At 35.7% G+C, this 15330-nt stretch overlaps 1 protein-coding gene across 1 annotated transcript; it reads right to left on the minus strand.

Annotated features, from left to right (window-relative positions):
- Window positions 1–588: 588 nt before the first annotated feature.
- On the minus strand, window positions 589–12975 carry LOC136809151 (uncharacterized). Its single transcript, XM_067065680.1, has 3 exons — window positions 12805–12975; window positions 1916–10617; window positions 589–973 (listed from the first exon to the last, which is right to left on the minus strand). Exon 2 carries the CDS (start codon window positions 10610–10612, stop codon window positions 4076–4078), a length of 6537 nt encoding a protein of 2178 aa, XP_066921781.1. The 5' UTR covers window positions 10613–10617; window positions 12805–12975; the 3' UTR covers window positions 589–973; window positions 1916–4075.
- Window positions 12976–15330: the final 2355 nt, after the last annotated feature.

A 15330-nucleotide genomic window follows, 5' to 3' on the forward strand; every position in this document is an offset into this window, starting at 1 on the left:
AAATATAGCACTCTTGGCTCAGGCATTTGGTAGTCCTTCAAGTGACGATAGTTGCAGAGTATAACGCCATGAGAATCTATCACAGAACTATACTTATTCCAAGGTCGAAAATCAAGTAGAAAGTTCGCAAATGGCCCTTCTGCGGAGAAAACACTACTTTAGAAGTCTATTTAAATTCTCCAAATCCGAATGTTCTGGCTATTGGGAATTTTGAAGGCACTATTCGAACATTTTGATAGCATAGCAAAGAAGCCCACCGGGTGCACTTGGTCAAAACAGGAGACGGGTATGTGCGAGTCATAAGGATATCTTTTTTTCACACCTAAAAAGTCTCTCGAATGGAATGTAGATTTATAATTTAGTCTCTGAAGAAAAGGTTCCAAAATCACGAAAATCGAGATTTTCCCTCAGAAAGGGTCAAAATTCCTAGAAATTTCGAACAAACTTGGTGAAAATCGACCAAAATTTAGGGAAAAGTCTTTCCAAGGGTTCCCAAAAAAAGTAAATTTTACCTCTCTAAGGGTCTATTTTCGGTTTTGGCTCAGATATATTCGTCACCTCCCAAACCAAGGTGACAAGATAGACTAATTAAGGTATATCTTTTCCATGTATTTTTTAAAAATAATGATAGAATTATATTGATCTAATAAGAGTACAATAAATTGAAAAATATCTAGGCGTCGAGAGTTTATGATGCATTACTTCCTTCATGAAATAGTCTGCGTTGAATTGACAATCAGTCTTTAATACCCAAGTTAAAGTTTCAGTGAAAGCAGAATAATCTATAACCATTACAAGTTGGGTTGTCTCTTTCGATCGTTTACCATAATTTGTTCTCCGTCAATCAATCGAAATAACACGATACTCTTTCTCCGATAGCAGTCTTCTCAAAGTATTATCACGTTGATATCATTTCAAATTTCGTTCAAGAACTTCAACGTATTGCAGCATATGTCCAGCATCCAGTTAACAGCTAAAATGGAAAGGGAATTGCTTCAATCATAAGCCATGATCTGCATGGTTAAAAGCAGGCGTCATGATGGATAGTATTAATTTCCTACCAAGAAGGCCACACAGGATATCAATGGAACTGATCGTATCGGAAATTAACGTAACAAAGGAGAAAGTAAAATAATTTGCATAAATTCCTTTGTTACTCGTGATGAATCGTTAATTGCACTCCAAGCCATACGATTACTAGTACTAATTATCTTTGGTGAATGTGTGTTTTTGTTTTAAAACTGATAACTGCCTTTCGGGATTACATTTACGTCTACGTAAATTGAAAATGTCGAATAATTATTCTGCTTACAAACGAGGTCTGCAATACTTTTTATACATCTCGAGAAGGGTGTATTAGATTGCGATTTTGAGCTCGTTAAAAAGAGGAGGAAACTTCATAGGCGTGTTCGAGGCTCGAGAGCCACAAAAATTTACCCTATATGGTTATGCCTGCTTTATTTACAATAGACGATATCGGATTTAGATATATGCAATGCATTCTGGTTTCTAGGGACTCTCAAAGGAATTATAATCTATTATAATTCCTTTGAGAGTCCCTAGAAACCAGAGCAGAATGCATTGCATTTATCTAAATCCGATATCGTCTATTTCCATAATAGGCGTTTTAAGAAAAGGTGTGAGCTAAGATCGCCAAAAGGATATTTTGGGATAGTCTATTTAAAGGCATGTCACAGCATCCTAAAGATGAATTAAAGAAAATGTTAAATTACACCCCTTAAAATTAAATTAATGCAAAGAGATAGCCATAAGGAACTGTGGCATTTACTGAAACGTTTACTTAAGTCCCTTATAATAGTCCAGGTAAAAAATATTTTCGATAATATCGGGGAAACCATATATTTTCACTGAAGATCTACTTTGGAATTTATTTCAGACGATAGGAAACTCTTACCTGGAATGGTCCAACATGAGCCATGCAAGATAAATTCTCGGTCCAACATAAGCCATGCAAGATAAATTCTCACCTACAAGAAAGGAAACGAAACAAGTACACTATGTGAATGAAAAGATGGACCACTGACTCTTGAGCCTTGTCATATTCGTCCTAATAAACCTTCATCCATTAGATGTGAAATTAAAATGTTTTTTTTTCACGAGCAAAAATTATATGCCTGATGCATTGATATTTACAACGGACTTTCATTCTCGTTAAAGAGCTATAATTATGGATAAGGCGCCCCACACTCGCGCCTTGGGTTTGACCCAATACGCTGGGTCGCACCCGGTCCATCACACCGACAGAATGTTACCTTTGAAAAGCATTGTAGCAGTAGACGTGAGTTACAAAAATGGAATAATAAAGTGAGAAATGTTCAGATATCGAAGAGTATAAACAAAATACAAACAACGGTTCTCCAATTCGAAAAGACATTTCATATCTGGCTTGAAGCAAAAGACAAAATACCAACGGTTCTCCAATCCAAAGAAGATTTCATATCTGGCTTGAAGCAAGGGAAACTATACAGGAATAATTTTAAACAAAATATCAACGGTTCTCCAATCCAAAAAAAATTTCATATCTGGCTTGAAGCAAAAGAAACTATACAGGAATAAATTTAAACAAAATATCAACGGTTCTCCAATCCAAAAAAGATTTCATATCTGGCTTGAAGCAAAGGAAACTATACAAGAATAAATTTAAACAAAATATCAACGGTTCTCCAATCCAAAAAGATTTCATATCTGGCATGAAGCAAAAGACAAAATACCAACGGTTCTCCAATCCAAAAAGATTTCATATCTGTCTTGAAGCAAAAGAAACTATACAGGAATAATTTTAAACAAAATACCAACGGTATTATTCCAATAACAATTCAGCAAGAGAACAAACTGCTAATAATGTGACAGTGAGAAGCTTTAAAGGTAACATTCTGTCCTACTGATGGTCCCTTTTGCAAGATTGTGTACCATTTACTAAATAGGGATCACTACCTTTTTGGTGGTGATCCAGGCTCTTCGGATAAAAAACTCTCTTCTTTAACCCAAAGAAACGGGTCTGCTCTTCTCTTTAAATCAAATGCTATGGCTAATTAGGAGAGAAAAAACCGTGGAGCCTTTTTCAATCTAGCAAATTTTAAAAACCAATATCAAGAAGCTGCCAATAAGAGAACTACACAATCTTGAAAACTGAAATCTATATACAGGAAACGATCTGATACACTGATAACAACCAAAGAAAATAACTGAAAAAACTGGAAACTGAAGCCAAGCAAAACTACCGATAGACCAAGACCAAAGGTTTATGCATCAAAAAACAAATGCCACGTCTAGATAAACGTGCCGGAACATATGTTTCATCACAACAATTCAGGAACTAAATGTCAATCTTGAACCATCAGGAACAGCACTTTCAAGAGACGATTGGTCACAAAAGCATCGGTTAAAATACTTTAACATACTGAACAGATACTCCAATGTAACAAAGAACCAATATTTCATGACACAGAACGTATTCAGGAAACAACATCTCAGCAGCTTGATCCATAATGCATAAACTTTGAAGTCATTCTGGAACAATCAGCAGCAATACATTCAAGGCCAAGATGATATTGGTTAAATTACAAAAGCATCGGTTAAAACACATTTACATGAAGAACCGATACTCCAATGTAACAAAGAACCAATATTTCATGACAAAGAACGTATTCAGGAAACAACATCTCAGGAGCTTGATCCATAATGCATAAACTTTGAAGTAAATCTGGAACAATCAGCATAAATACATTCAAGGCCATGATAATATTGGTTGAATTACAAAAGTATCTGTAATAAGTGTGCTAAAATACAGAACTGATACTTCAATGTAACAACGAACCAGTATCTGTATACAACAGTAATACATTCAATTGCCAATATTGCAGGTTCCATGACTCGTAAAGAAAAACAGCAAATTTCAAAATCAAGACAAGCAGAAAATTGGCTCTGGTACAATCTTGAGTTTCTAAACAAATAATGGTAGTAAAAACCGAAATTCCGAAATGAAAAGAATGTAAAATTTCAGAACGAAGCAGAAATAAAGATCAGATATACAGATGTGAACTTTTTGGTAAGATCAATCAATTTCAACATTGGAATCTTGAATTTTTACAATATGCAGACTCATTCTTTTGATAGTAGTATTATTTGACAGACGAGGAAAAGGTGATAGTTTCCCTGATGAAAAGCATTCTTTCAGATGAAGACGGAATCGAGTTTGATCATACCAAATGTCAACTGGATCGTTATCAAAAGCAAGATCAGTGGCGAATGCAATCACGAAAAGCCCACAATCATTACACCCTGTTTGACGACATACACTTTGATATTCAACATCCAGTTCTCCATCTTTTAAATATTTTCTATAACACTCCAGAAGTTGATTTTTGAGGTTTTCTGTTGGTTCCTCTTTCGAACTATCAAGCATCATAACCTTACTCCCTTTTGAGACTGAAAGGGCCCAGTGCTGCTCACCGTCATGATGCATCTGGATCCGATCTTCCTTGAATGAAAGGAATCTAGACGCATTTGCAGGGCCTTTGATGCTATAAAGTGTCTCTTGAAGACCTTTCAAATTGGGGAACTGCCTTTTTAGCATTATTCTGGCTCTATTCATAATGTTATCAGACATCCAACTACCATTACAGATCCTTCTGTCATCACCTACATTCCAATCAAAAACATCAGTTCGTATTTTATCACAACCTGGGACAACTACATTCTCAATATCATCATCGGATAAGGCAATCAATTCCTCCTTTGAAGATTTCTCCTTGTTACTAGAAGAACACCAACTGGCGGTCGATTTTGGTTCACAAGAAAATCGTTGCAGGAAATCAACACTTGATTTTAAAATTTTCAGTTTTTTACCCTTAGAATTAGAGGAAGTCTCTGCAGATCTTTTACATGTAGTCTTTTTTGTGGATTCAATTTTTCTGCTTTTGATGGGAAGTTTTTTCGTTGGTTTGTTGTCGGATTTTCGTTTCCTTTGTGGTGTTTTGGATTTACCAGACTGTTCTTTTTGAGTGGTTGAATGTGCAGTGCCTTTGTGTTCAGATTCATTCTTTGATGAAGTGTTGGCTTTCCTCAGCTGATTAGAATTCTTTTGAAAATAATTCGATATATCATTCACCTTTTTTGAATCTTTGAGTCCTTCGTCAGCAAATAAAGAATCTGAAACCTTCAGTCCACTTCTCTTGCCGTACTGAAATGGTTTATCAAAACACGACGAGTCTAACCAAACTTCTTTTCCTACTTGACCTTTGAATTTAACGAGATAGACGTATAGATGTGTGTTTGGATCAAGTTTCTTATCTAATATGTCATCAACCTCCTTAAATTCTGAGGGAAGCAATCCTTTGGAAATCTTTTGAGCAATTTTTCGATCTTCATCAAGCATAAAAGTAGCCCTTGCATGCCAGATAAAAGCTCTGGACTTTTCCATAACAACCATGTGACCGTTTTCACTTTCTTCCATACTGATTTCACCAAGGATGTTTGAGATTTTCAACCAATCACTTACAACAATTTTATCAGACATACGATAAACATGGTCCTTCTGTGGAACCTTCTCTAATGGGATTAGACGGCAGGTTGCATGTTTATCATCACTGGATGCACTCATTATAGATTTACCTTGACTATTCAAAGAGGAAACCTTGCAGACAACAACTTCATTAGCTATTTTGGCAATAACAAAACGAAAAAGCAGGACATTATGATTTTCATCTATTTCTTTGCTGTCTGGCAAAAATTTGGAAGCTATATGTCTGCGCGACCGCTCTCTGGAAACATATTCCCTTGGAATAAGAATTTTTAATGCTTGTTTCAGGTGAACTCTATTCAGCTTTCCTTTGATCAATCTTGTTATGTACCACCTTTCATCCAAACGTTCTTCTTCTGCGATCTCAAGCTCTCCGTCTGAAAGTTCAAGTTCTTTATCTGGAGTTCTCTGCTCAGCTTTAACTTCACTTTTACTAGTAGCACCTTTCATTGACGAGGTTTCTTCAATTCCACTAGAAACTACCTTTACTTTCTCTCTTGACAATTCATCATCTTCAACAGAAGTTGGTTCACATTTCTTTGCCGAGACCTCCTCGATTCCAACAGAAACCGGTTTCAATTTTTCCTCTATCAATTCATCATCTACAACAGAACTTGATTCACAATTCTTTGAAGACACTCCCTCTACATTCTTGTTTTCTACAGTAGATTCACTGTCGTCCCCTTCAGGTGTATACTCCTGATCAGCTCTTTTTTGTTCCTCTTTATCCTCAGGGTTCAAAAAATCAGTAATTTTCTTCTCCTTTTTTTCAGCCTTTGAAGTTAGTAGTTCACTTGGATTTAAATTCCTCAATTTGTCTAAGGCATAACCGTCATTTAAGGTCCCATCAAATTGGCTCTCATAGGGCACATCATGATTGAAACTTCTAAGAAAATCAAAATCTCCATTGTCTTTCACAAATTTTGCACCTTCAGGGCAATGTTTTTTGAACAATTCGATCCCTTTTAGCACCCCAGCTCTATAAGCTTTTCGTTGACCATTTCTGAATTCTTCATAGGTATCAGGAAATTTGTAGTCTGATGAGCTTTGAACTTTTTTCCATTTGTGTGACAATCTCCTTCTGTTTGTGGAAGCATGCTTTTTACCACCTCTGGCCATGATATTCTCCTCAGATAATTGGTTTGCCTGAACTTTTGATAATCTACTAGAAATATCAGACAACGTGGGCTGTGCATCAAGAGACTGAAGATGATTTGTTTTCCCCTGAAGTTCACTAATAATCCGCTCTGTGGTTTTGGTACCACATTTGAAAGGAGAAAGGGCAGAGGGACCTAGATCACGGAAATGGGCAAAAATTGCTAGCATGTGACAGGTAGCAGCAGTAAACAAGATTTCAGCTGTCTTATAGCACCCATATGTAAGAAACCTTCCTCTTTTAGATGGATTTTTTGCTGCACCACTTGTGGCATTTAACCTCTTCTTCTTCAATTCTAAAATCTTTCGCCAAATTCGAAAAACTGTTATCCCCTCAGAAATCTTTTCCTGCATCACGATTGGGTTTGAGTCTGGATTTATAAAAGGGTCAAAAAGTGCAACAACACCTCTGATGTACAATACAGTACCTGCGGATTCGGGTACATGATCTTCGAGTAATTCAGCGACAGACAATGTGAACACCTTCAGGGCAGCATCACTATTCTGGTCTAAATAACGAGCAAACAAAAGATCACTATTGCTAAAGTCACAGGAAACACCACTATCATCGGCTATCTGCTTCAACTCTTTCAAATGATTAATGGTGACAATGTAAGAGTCTGTCTTTGATGGAAAAATGTTTAAGTCAAGTGTTGTGTATTTCAGGCATTTGAGAAATAAACGAAGATTATGATCGTAGTCTAAGTAGGCAATGGAAGGAAGAGGTCCAAAATAAGGTGCTGCAAATTTGCTTTCCCCACAACCAAGTGTCAAATACTTCACACCAGCATTTATGATTCTGGACTGAGGCGTCATCAGTGCAACAGCAGCTGCTAACTGAAACCCAGCGGAATCTGTTGAGTGTCCCAACAGATTCACTGGATTCTCTCTCAAAACCTCACCGTCAAGAAAACAAAATTTTCGTACTACATCCCAAATTTTCAGAAGGTTAGGGGCACAGTAGTCTGAATTTGGAGTTGGCCAGAACAAAAAGACTAATGGCTTTGACATGACACCCGAAGCTGCCACAAAATTGTGAATGGCAGTGTCCTTGGCAAAAGAATTAGAAGATTTCATTTCTTTGATATGATCTTTCAACGCAGAGAATTCATCTACTGATGTTTTGTCTGATATTACATTCTTCAAAAAATCACGAGAGTCCTCCCATTTGCTAATATCAGGATCCCAACATTTTCCAATCAGTTCAATTTGGTTACCTTTTCCAACCACAGGAGATAAGAAACGCAAAGTCCTAGCCTCATCAGACGCTTCAATAACAGGTCCACCACAATACAAATCAACAGCTTTATCAAAAACATCTTCATTTAAGCCAACATGCAATTTGTTCTCTTTGGAATGCTGCTGAACACAAGTTTTGCTGGGTAAGCAAAATAAGTCTTTGAGATCACTGTAGCTAGTAACGCCTAGTTTATTCTTGTACAGGACAGCAACATCTTTAATCAGGTTTGTATATTTGTGATTGACACCTGATTTAAGTTTTCCCACTATATTCTGTAATATTTCCATTTGAATACTGTCCCTTTTGTTTTCCTGTTGCATAAGAGAAGCTAGATCTACGATAAGTTTTTTCACATTTCCATCCGAACATGACCTCAGAATCATCTGTTCCCATGTTTTCTTTTCATTTTGTACTCTGTTAAATTTGATTTCTTTATTCAATATTTTGAGCCGAACTTCCATCTGCTTTACTCTCTCTGCTTCCTCTGTTTTTGTGGCAAAGCGTTTATTGAAGCCCGACTTTCCGACTCTATTTTCAAGTGTGGTCAACTTACTTTTTTTACGTTTTTTCATCAGACCTTTCAAGTCACCTCGTTGCGAATAGCAATTTTTACATGTGTAAGGATGGTCACCATTACTAACAGCTAGGCCTGTGCACACTGGATCTAAACTTTTGATACCTCCATTCAATTCAACACACTTTCCACCAATCAAAATTTTTGTTTCTCCGGGAACAAATACTGATCTTGAAGAATCATTTTCCCAATAATTCCGAGCCTCTCTAGAATGCAGTTGCTGCCAAAATTTGAAATTAACACAATTTTTATGCCCTTTCTCTTTAAGACATCTCTTCCAAGGTTTTCTCTCTTTAAACAATGTTTCTGCTTGTTTTGTTCTAATTCTACGATCATCTCTAAAACAGTTTACAATGTCATGCTGCCACAGATAATGACAAGCAACTCGTGAACCTTTTCTCTCAACTGGAAAAAAATCAGTAACAACTTTTTCACTCTTTTTGGGTAGGAAGTCATCTAGATCATTTTTTTCCATGAGATAATCAATAACATAGTTATGATGGGCTGACAATGCATGCTCGTATACTTGCCTAAAGCCAACAAACTCACCAGTACCAACCATACAGCTACGACCATGCAATTGAGCATAAGGGGCAAAAACTTTACAAACATTACAAGCGAATCTCAGATTATTGGCATAGCTAAGCACAGAAAACTGAGGGAATTGAATATTAGGAGCCAGGTCAATGATTGTTTTGTGCGCTGTGTTCCCAGTTAGGATAGGAGGAAATGAACCACATAAAAATGCTTTCATTTTTAACTCAGCAGGATCTTTATTTGCCTTAGCTGATTGGACAAGCTCTTGAAGCTTCTGAGGTACATTATCATAATCTGGTAATTGGGAATCCAAAAAATCCTCAAAGCTTTGAAATTGAACGGGCATATTAGCAGGAGTGAGGTTTTTCACGTTGCTGTAGTGTCTTGAAAATATCAAATTGCAAAAATATTTCTCCTTTATTGGTTGTCTAAAATGGAAATTTCTCTCTTGAAAAACAGGTTTGTCAAAGGCTGGAGTCACTATTTCATTTGTTTTATGGAAATACGCATCCAATGTGTTTGGATTAAGTTTTAAGATATTGTCCACTACAGAATCAGATTCATCAATAACACTGGAAGAGTGGCTGCTTTCCAGGCTGAGGGGTGGAGAACAGACTGTTTCAATTGAATCATCCTCATAATCATCAAAGCTTTGGTATGCAGGAAAGCTTTCCTTAAGTTCAGGTGAAGAACAGTTGGACAGGGCAACTTTGAAAGAACTTTGAGGCAAAGGATCGAAGTCACTAGAGGCAGAATCAAAGGCCATAGCACCAAAATCATCTGGGACATTTTTTGGTGACGCACTGTTCTTGGTTATGATTTCAGAGTCACTGCAAAATCTAAAACCAAGTTGAGTTGTTATCTGGTCATCTTCCATTGTCTTCTCATAAATATCTTCCAGACAAGAATCAGTTTTCCCACAGCAGACCTCAAAATGTGGTATTTCTGGATTTGGTGAATCTGGTGAAGTAACACTTTCTGTAGAGACAGAAGTAAGCAAAGACATGGTGTTACTTGGGGCACTTTTAAATGAAGCACTACTCTTAGTCATAATGTCCGACTCACAGCTACCCCCAACATCAATAAATTTGATTTTTTTCAAGACATCTTCCCTTGACCCCTCACCACAAACATCAGGAACATTAGCAGAATCAGCTTTGGTACAATAGCGTTCAACAGAATGTGGTATTTCTGGGATTGGTTTGGATGAATGTTTATGGATGCTCAATTGAGACATTGAAATGTTTGAAGTCAAATTGACTGGAGGTGAAAAACTAGGAGCAGAAGAGATTACTGAAGCAGAGATATTATTAGAAAGGCATATACCATGTATAACCATTTCCTTTCCTTTTTTAAGACGCCTGAATCTTTTTTTCTCATGTGATACCCGAATACCATTTTTTGATAAAAACACATTCAATTTGTCAAGAAAAACATCTGTGCTAGTGGTAATTTGACAAAAAATTTCATAACTCTCTAATAATGATTGTACGAAACAGTACTTCCCTTTCTGGACTTGGACAGATTGGTTGAACCAGGTTTCCAAGCTTTGTTCTGAATCCATGTTACCTAGAAATAAGAAAAATCATCAATAATTGCTTTGGCACTTTTGATACAAGGACTTGTTGTCAAATTTGACAAAATTGAAAATTTAGGAGATTTTTCATTTTTCAAATTTTCAAATTCATGAAATTTCTCATTTTTCTAATTTTCTAAATTTAGAAAAATACTTGCCACTTTCAATACCGTGTGTGCATGTTTCGTTCATCCAATTTTTGACGACATTTTTGATAAAAAAATTGAATTTCAATGGTAATATTACAAATTTTCAATATTCGAGTTAAGAAATTGAAAATTGAATTTTGATAGCAAATTTCAATTTTTGTTTTGTTTATTGCCAGAAATGAACTGAAATTTTAAGTATCATCTTTGATTTTCTAATATAAACTTCTTGCATCGAAAATTGAAAATAATACTTTCAAATACTGAAAATTGTGTCGTGAAAAATTGAATTGCCAAAACAAACCCAATTTTTTATCAATGAAAACAGATGCTCAAAACAAGTAGTTTTTCATCGGTACCAAAAAATCAAAAATGTAGAATGTTTTATTGTTTGTTGCGGTCTAGTTCCCAGGTCTTTTGCAGTTTAATTTTCTTCTGGGTAAATACAGTATGACATAAATTTCATGTGGAAAAATTTCCTTTACGTAATATATACTCTTCGGATACTCTTTGGTCTTTGTCTGCAAACATAGTCCTGCAGTGTGCCTTTTTTATTGAGCGACGCCCTTTTTTATAAGAACAATTTTACAAGAACACAAGGCTGGAATTTAGGCCAAAACCTAAGAACAAATTAAGAACAATCTGAGCCTCAGATTTCTATAAAAGTACTGATTTTAAATCTGTTTTAAGCTCTCAAGTAAAAAACGTCGTAAGAACATTTAAGCCTGAAAAATTCAAAAAATTAAGAACAGCCTGAGCCAAAGTATACCTACTGGTTCTTATAAAAAAACTTGTAATTATTTAGAAAGTGCTTGATTAAGTCTTTAGGATACACAGGACTGTGTTAGGAATGAAATTTCTTCAACCTCAGTGGCACAACTACTTGTCAACTAAGGGACCTTTGACGTACTGCGTAACCAGAAAGTTTCAAATGACCTAACTCCTTGAGGTAGAGATAAATTAGACTAACAAAGAAGCGACTGAATAAAACTATTGTTTCCTTCGTCTTCTTTGTAACTGATTGTAAATCATTTTCAACTTTCAAATTTTTTATCCGAGACGTCTTTTTTACTAATTGGTTTGGTTTTGTCAAATTCGATTTTTCATGACACAATTTTCAGTATTGGACAATACTATTTTCAATTTTCAATGTTCAAATTTCAGTTCATTTCTGGCAATAAAAAACTAAAATTGAAACTTAATCAAAATTCAATTTTCAATTTTTTAACTCGAAAATTGAAAATTACCATCAAAATTCAATTTTTTGATCAGAAATTTCCTCAAAATTTGATTGAACGGAACATGTAAGCATGACATGATGTATGCATGGCTTAGCTTGCTTTTATCTCTTTTATCTCATATTGGAAAGATCTGAAGCCATTTTTGAGGGAAAATCCTTTAAAAACCAACATAAATTAATAATAAATTTATATATCAGGGATCAAATCATGTTATATATAATTTATATATTTTAGCATCAAACTGCACCAAAGGAGCACAATGCGCTCGCCAGCAGATATTGGAAAATTTTCAATTTTTAAATTTCTATTTCTTATGCTGATTTTTTAAAAATGATGGGCATGGGCATGGGCCCTAGTTGTTCGAAAAAGATTAGGCTTAAATCTGGATTAAATTGCAATTAAATCTGAATTAAATTGCAATTAAATCTGAATTAAATTGCGATTTAACATGGTCAAATTTCATTCAATGCAAAAATTTCCCTTAGAATCAACGTCTTGTTTATATTGGCAAACAAATTTGAGAATTCATTGTTTGCATGAAAAACAACTTTCCAACAACAAATTTTTTCAAATTATAAAAATTTTCAATTTTCTAAACATAAGGGGAATGAAAGGCGCCAAGAATCTTAATCTGAGAACTGAATTATTTTCCACAGTTCCAGACAGTAAGCAGTTGGTATAAGTAACTGGTAACAAAATTTGAGCAAACCAAAAATTTTAAGGTTCTCTCACAGTAGTGTCAACAGAGAAGAGAAATGTTGACAGATCTGACACAATAAAAAAGGTTTCATACCACATATCAGCTAATTGTATACACAATAAGGCTTGAATCTTGTCATTTCTTCGATATTCATCCGGATAAGTAATATGATGTGCTTTCTGAAACTTTATCCACACGTGCTGAGTTTATAGACAAGACGATCACATCACAACTTCTTGTACTTTCGTTTCCTGGAAAACCTTTTTGCTGCGCCCTCCTACGCATTGCTCTTTTTTGACACTAATACGCATGCGTGATAATCAAATTAAAGCCGGGGGTTAATATTACAATTCAAACTGATGTCAAAGAAAAGATAGAAAATATACTGTAAATCGCAAAAGAATCAAAATACAAAGTATGAATTTCAATTCATTTTAATTTAGTAATTCTTAGAATTTCAAATATTATTCATTGTTCAGCGTTTTATATTCAATAAAAAATGTTGTTTTTATTTTGCCCCCGTCCCCGGGGGGGGCACTGACCTTGACGACCGACGGGGACGTGCCGCTGGAGTTTCAAAAATCGATCCTGTCAGAAATGAAATTTGATGAAAAATAGACCCTGTCAGAAGAAAAATTCGATGAAAAACCTACCCTGTCAGATTCTACTGTGAAAACCTATACCCTGTCAGATTCTTCCCTGAAAAACCTACCCTGTCAGATTCTATGTTAAAAACCTACTCTTTATACACGTTTTTCGCGTTTTTCGTAAAGTATAACGTGATATCAACATTTCCAGGCTAAAAAACTACAGCATTGCATAAACATTAAACCTCAAAACCCACCAAAAGAATCGACGACGACAGTTATGAAATTACAAAGTATCCAGTGGCGTTGTGGGAAATTTTTTCTGGAGGGGCCAAAGTCAATTTTTTTTAAATGGCGCCCCCCTCCCCAATTTTCCAAAGTGGTGCCCCCACCCACCAGTTTCTAAACTTTTACTAATTCATTTTCCTAGGTATAATGAGGAAGGAAATATTTAGTGGAGAAGAGTAGATATATCTTTGATGAATGGAAAAGGGAAAAACAGACCCGACCATGGTTGGGACCGACTAGAAAATTTTTAAAAATCGAGTGAAAATAAACTTAAAGAAACAGAGTGTAATGCGGCGAAGCGAGCAAAAAAATTTATGTTTATATGATTTCAATATTGTTGTCAGCAAATTGGTCTTGGGGCGCAGTTAGATTTTCATTAAATAATGCTATATTGTACAAAAAACAACTTATAAAATGTTTTCAAGTGGCAAGTGGAATGTTATAGCAGGAATCGGAATCTTATGTGATCCTCCTACAGTAAGGGTCTCCAAATCAGAACTGGTGAAGTCTAGGTTTGAAAGGACTATTTTGCAAGTATAAGCTTTAAAACGACGCTTTTACAAAGAGGACGAGAGGATGTCAAGGGAGTAATACAGAAGAGTCGAGAGTATTGTTCTGTTCTACAGCTGTTCTAAGCCTACAGCGGAATGTCTCAACGATATGGGAAGAAACAAAATATAACAGTTGAAATAAAAAATCTGAATCAAAATCTACAATAAAGTCTTGCAAAATCTAGTAAAATCTGTTTACCCCTCACAGGGGTCTGCTCACCGCCGCGTCAAAACGATTTGCAAAATAATTCTACATGCAAAAACGGCAAAAACAGACCCTGTCAGACACACATCATGAAATAGCACCCCTGTCAGATTAGGATTTTGCAATTTTAGATACCCTGTCAGTAATTCTGCAACACTGAAAAAGGTACCCTGACCAGCGGCACGTCCCCGTACCTATTTTTGCCTAAGTGCCCCCCCCGGGCCCCCGTCTCAAAAAAGGGTGTGACTTCGTGACTGGAGTTAATTGTTGTCGTGTCGGAGTTGATGGTGTTCTTCTCTATTTTTTTCTTCCTCCCTTTGAAGTCCCCCGAACGACCCCATTGTCTCAAAAGCCAGACACTTCATTCGAATAGTTGTGGCTTTCATTCAATTCGAATAAAGTATTTCAACCACCGATATCCAAGGATATCAAAGTATTTTGTCTCGTTGTTTGCCTTCTTTATTTATGTATTGCGTTCAGATAACCACAGATCTGTAAGGGCTAGATTTGCCGATTTTTTAAAATTTTATTTATGTCTCTTTAATCACCAAAAATCTCGGTATATCTACTAAAAATATATACAAGTAAAAATAAAATGTTACAACTTTTCTTCTTTTTTTTCTTAAATAAAATAAAATCTACTAACTATATCATTTTTGTAAAGACGAAAACCTAATAAAAGATATTTGATCATATTGAACAGAGTGTGACCAGCACCATCATAGTTAGAGCTAAGCATTAGCTCATGTTAATTTCGAGGAAGCGACTAACGCTACGCCCATCACGGCTCTTACGCCCTTACGCATCAAACATACGCCCGCTTGGTGGCCATCTTGAATTTTAGCCTATAAACCGTGACCGAAAATATCGAAACACATTCTTTTAAAATCATAATGTTTTGGAATTTGATGAGTGAAGTCATGTGGATTCTTGGAAAAGTTTATCCTGTAAATTTAATCAAGCTGTTGTAACTCGTTGATCCTGTCTT

The sequence above is a fragment of the Clytia hemisphaerica genome, unplaced genomic scaffold (assembly GCF_902728285.1).
Source record: "Clytia hemisphaerica strain Z4C2 unplaced genomic scaffold, Clytia hemisphaerica genome assembly, whole genome shotgun sequence".
In the NCBI taxonomy this organism is placed as follows: Eukaryota; Metazoa; Cnidaria; class Hydrozoa; order Leptothecata; family Clytiidae; genus Clytia; species Clytia hemisphaerica.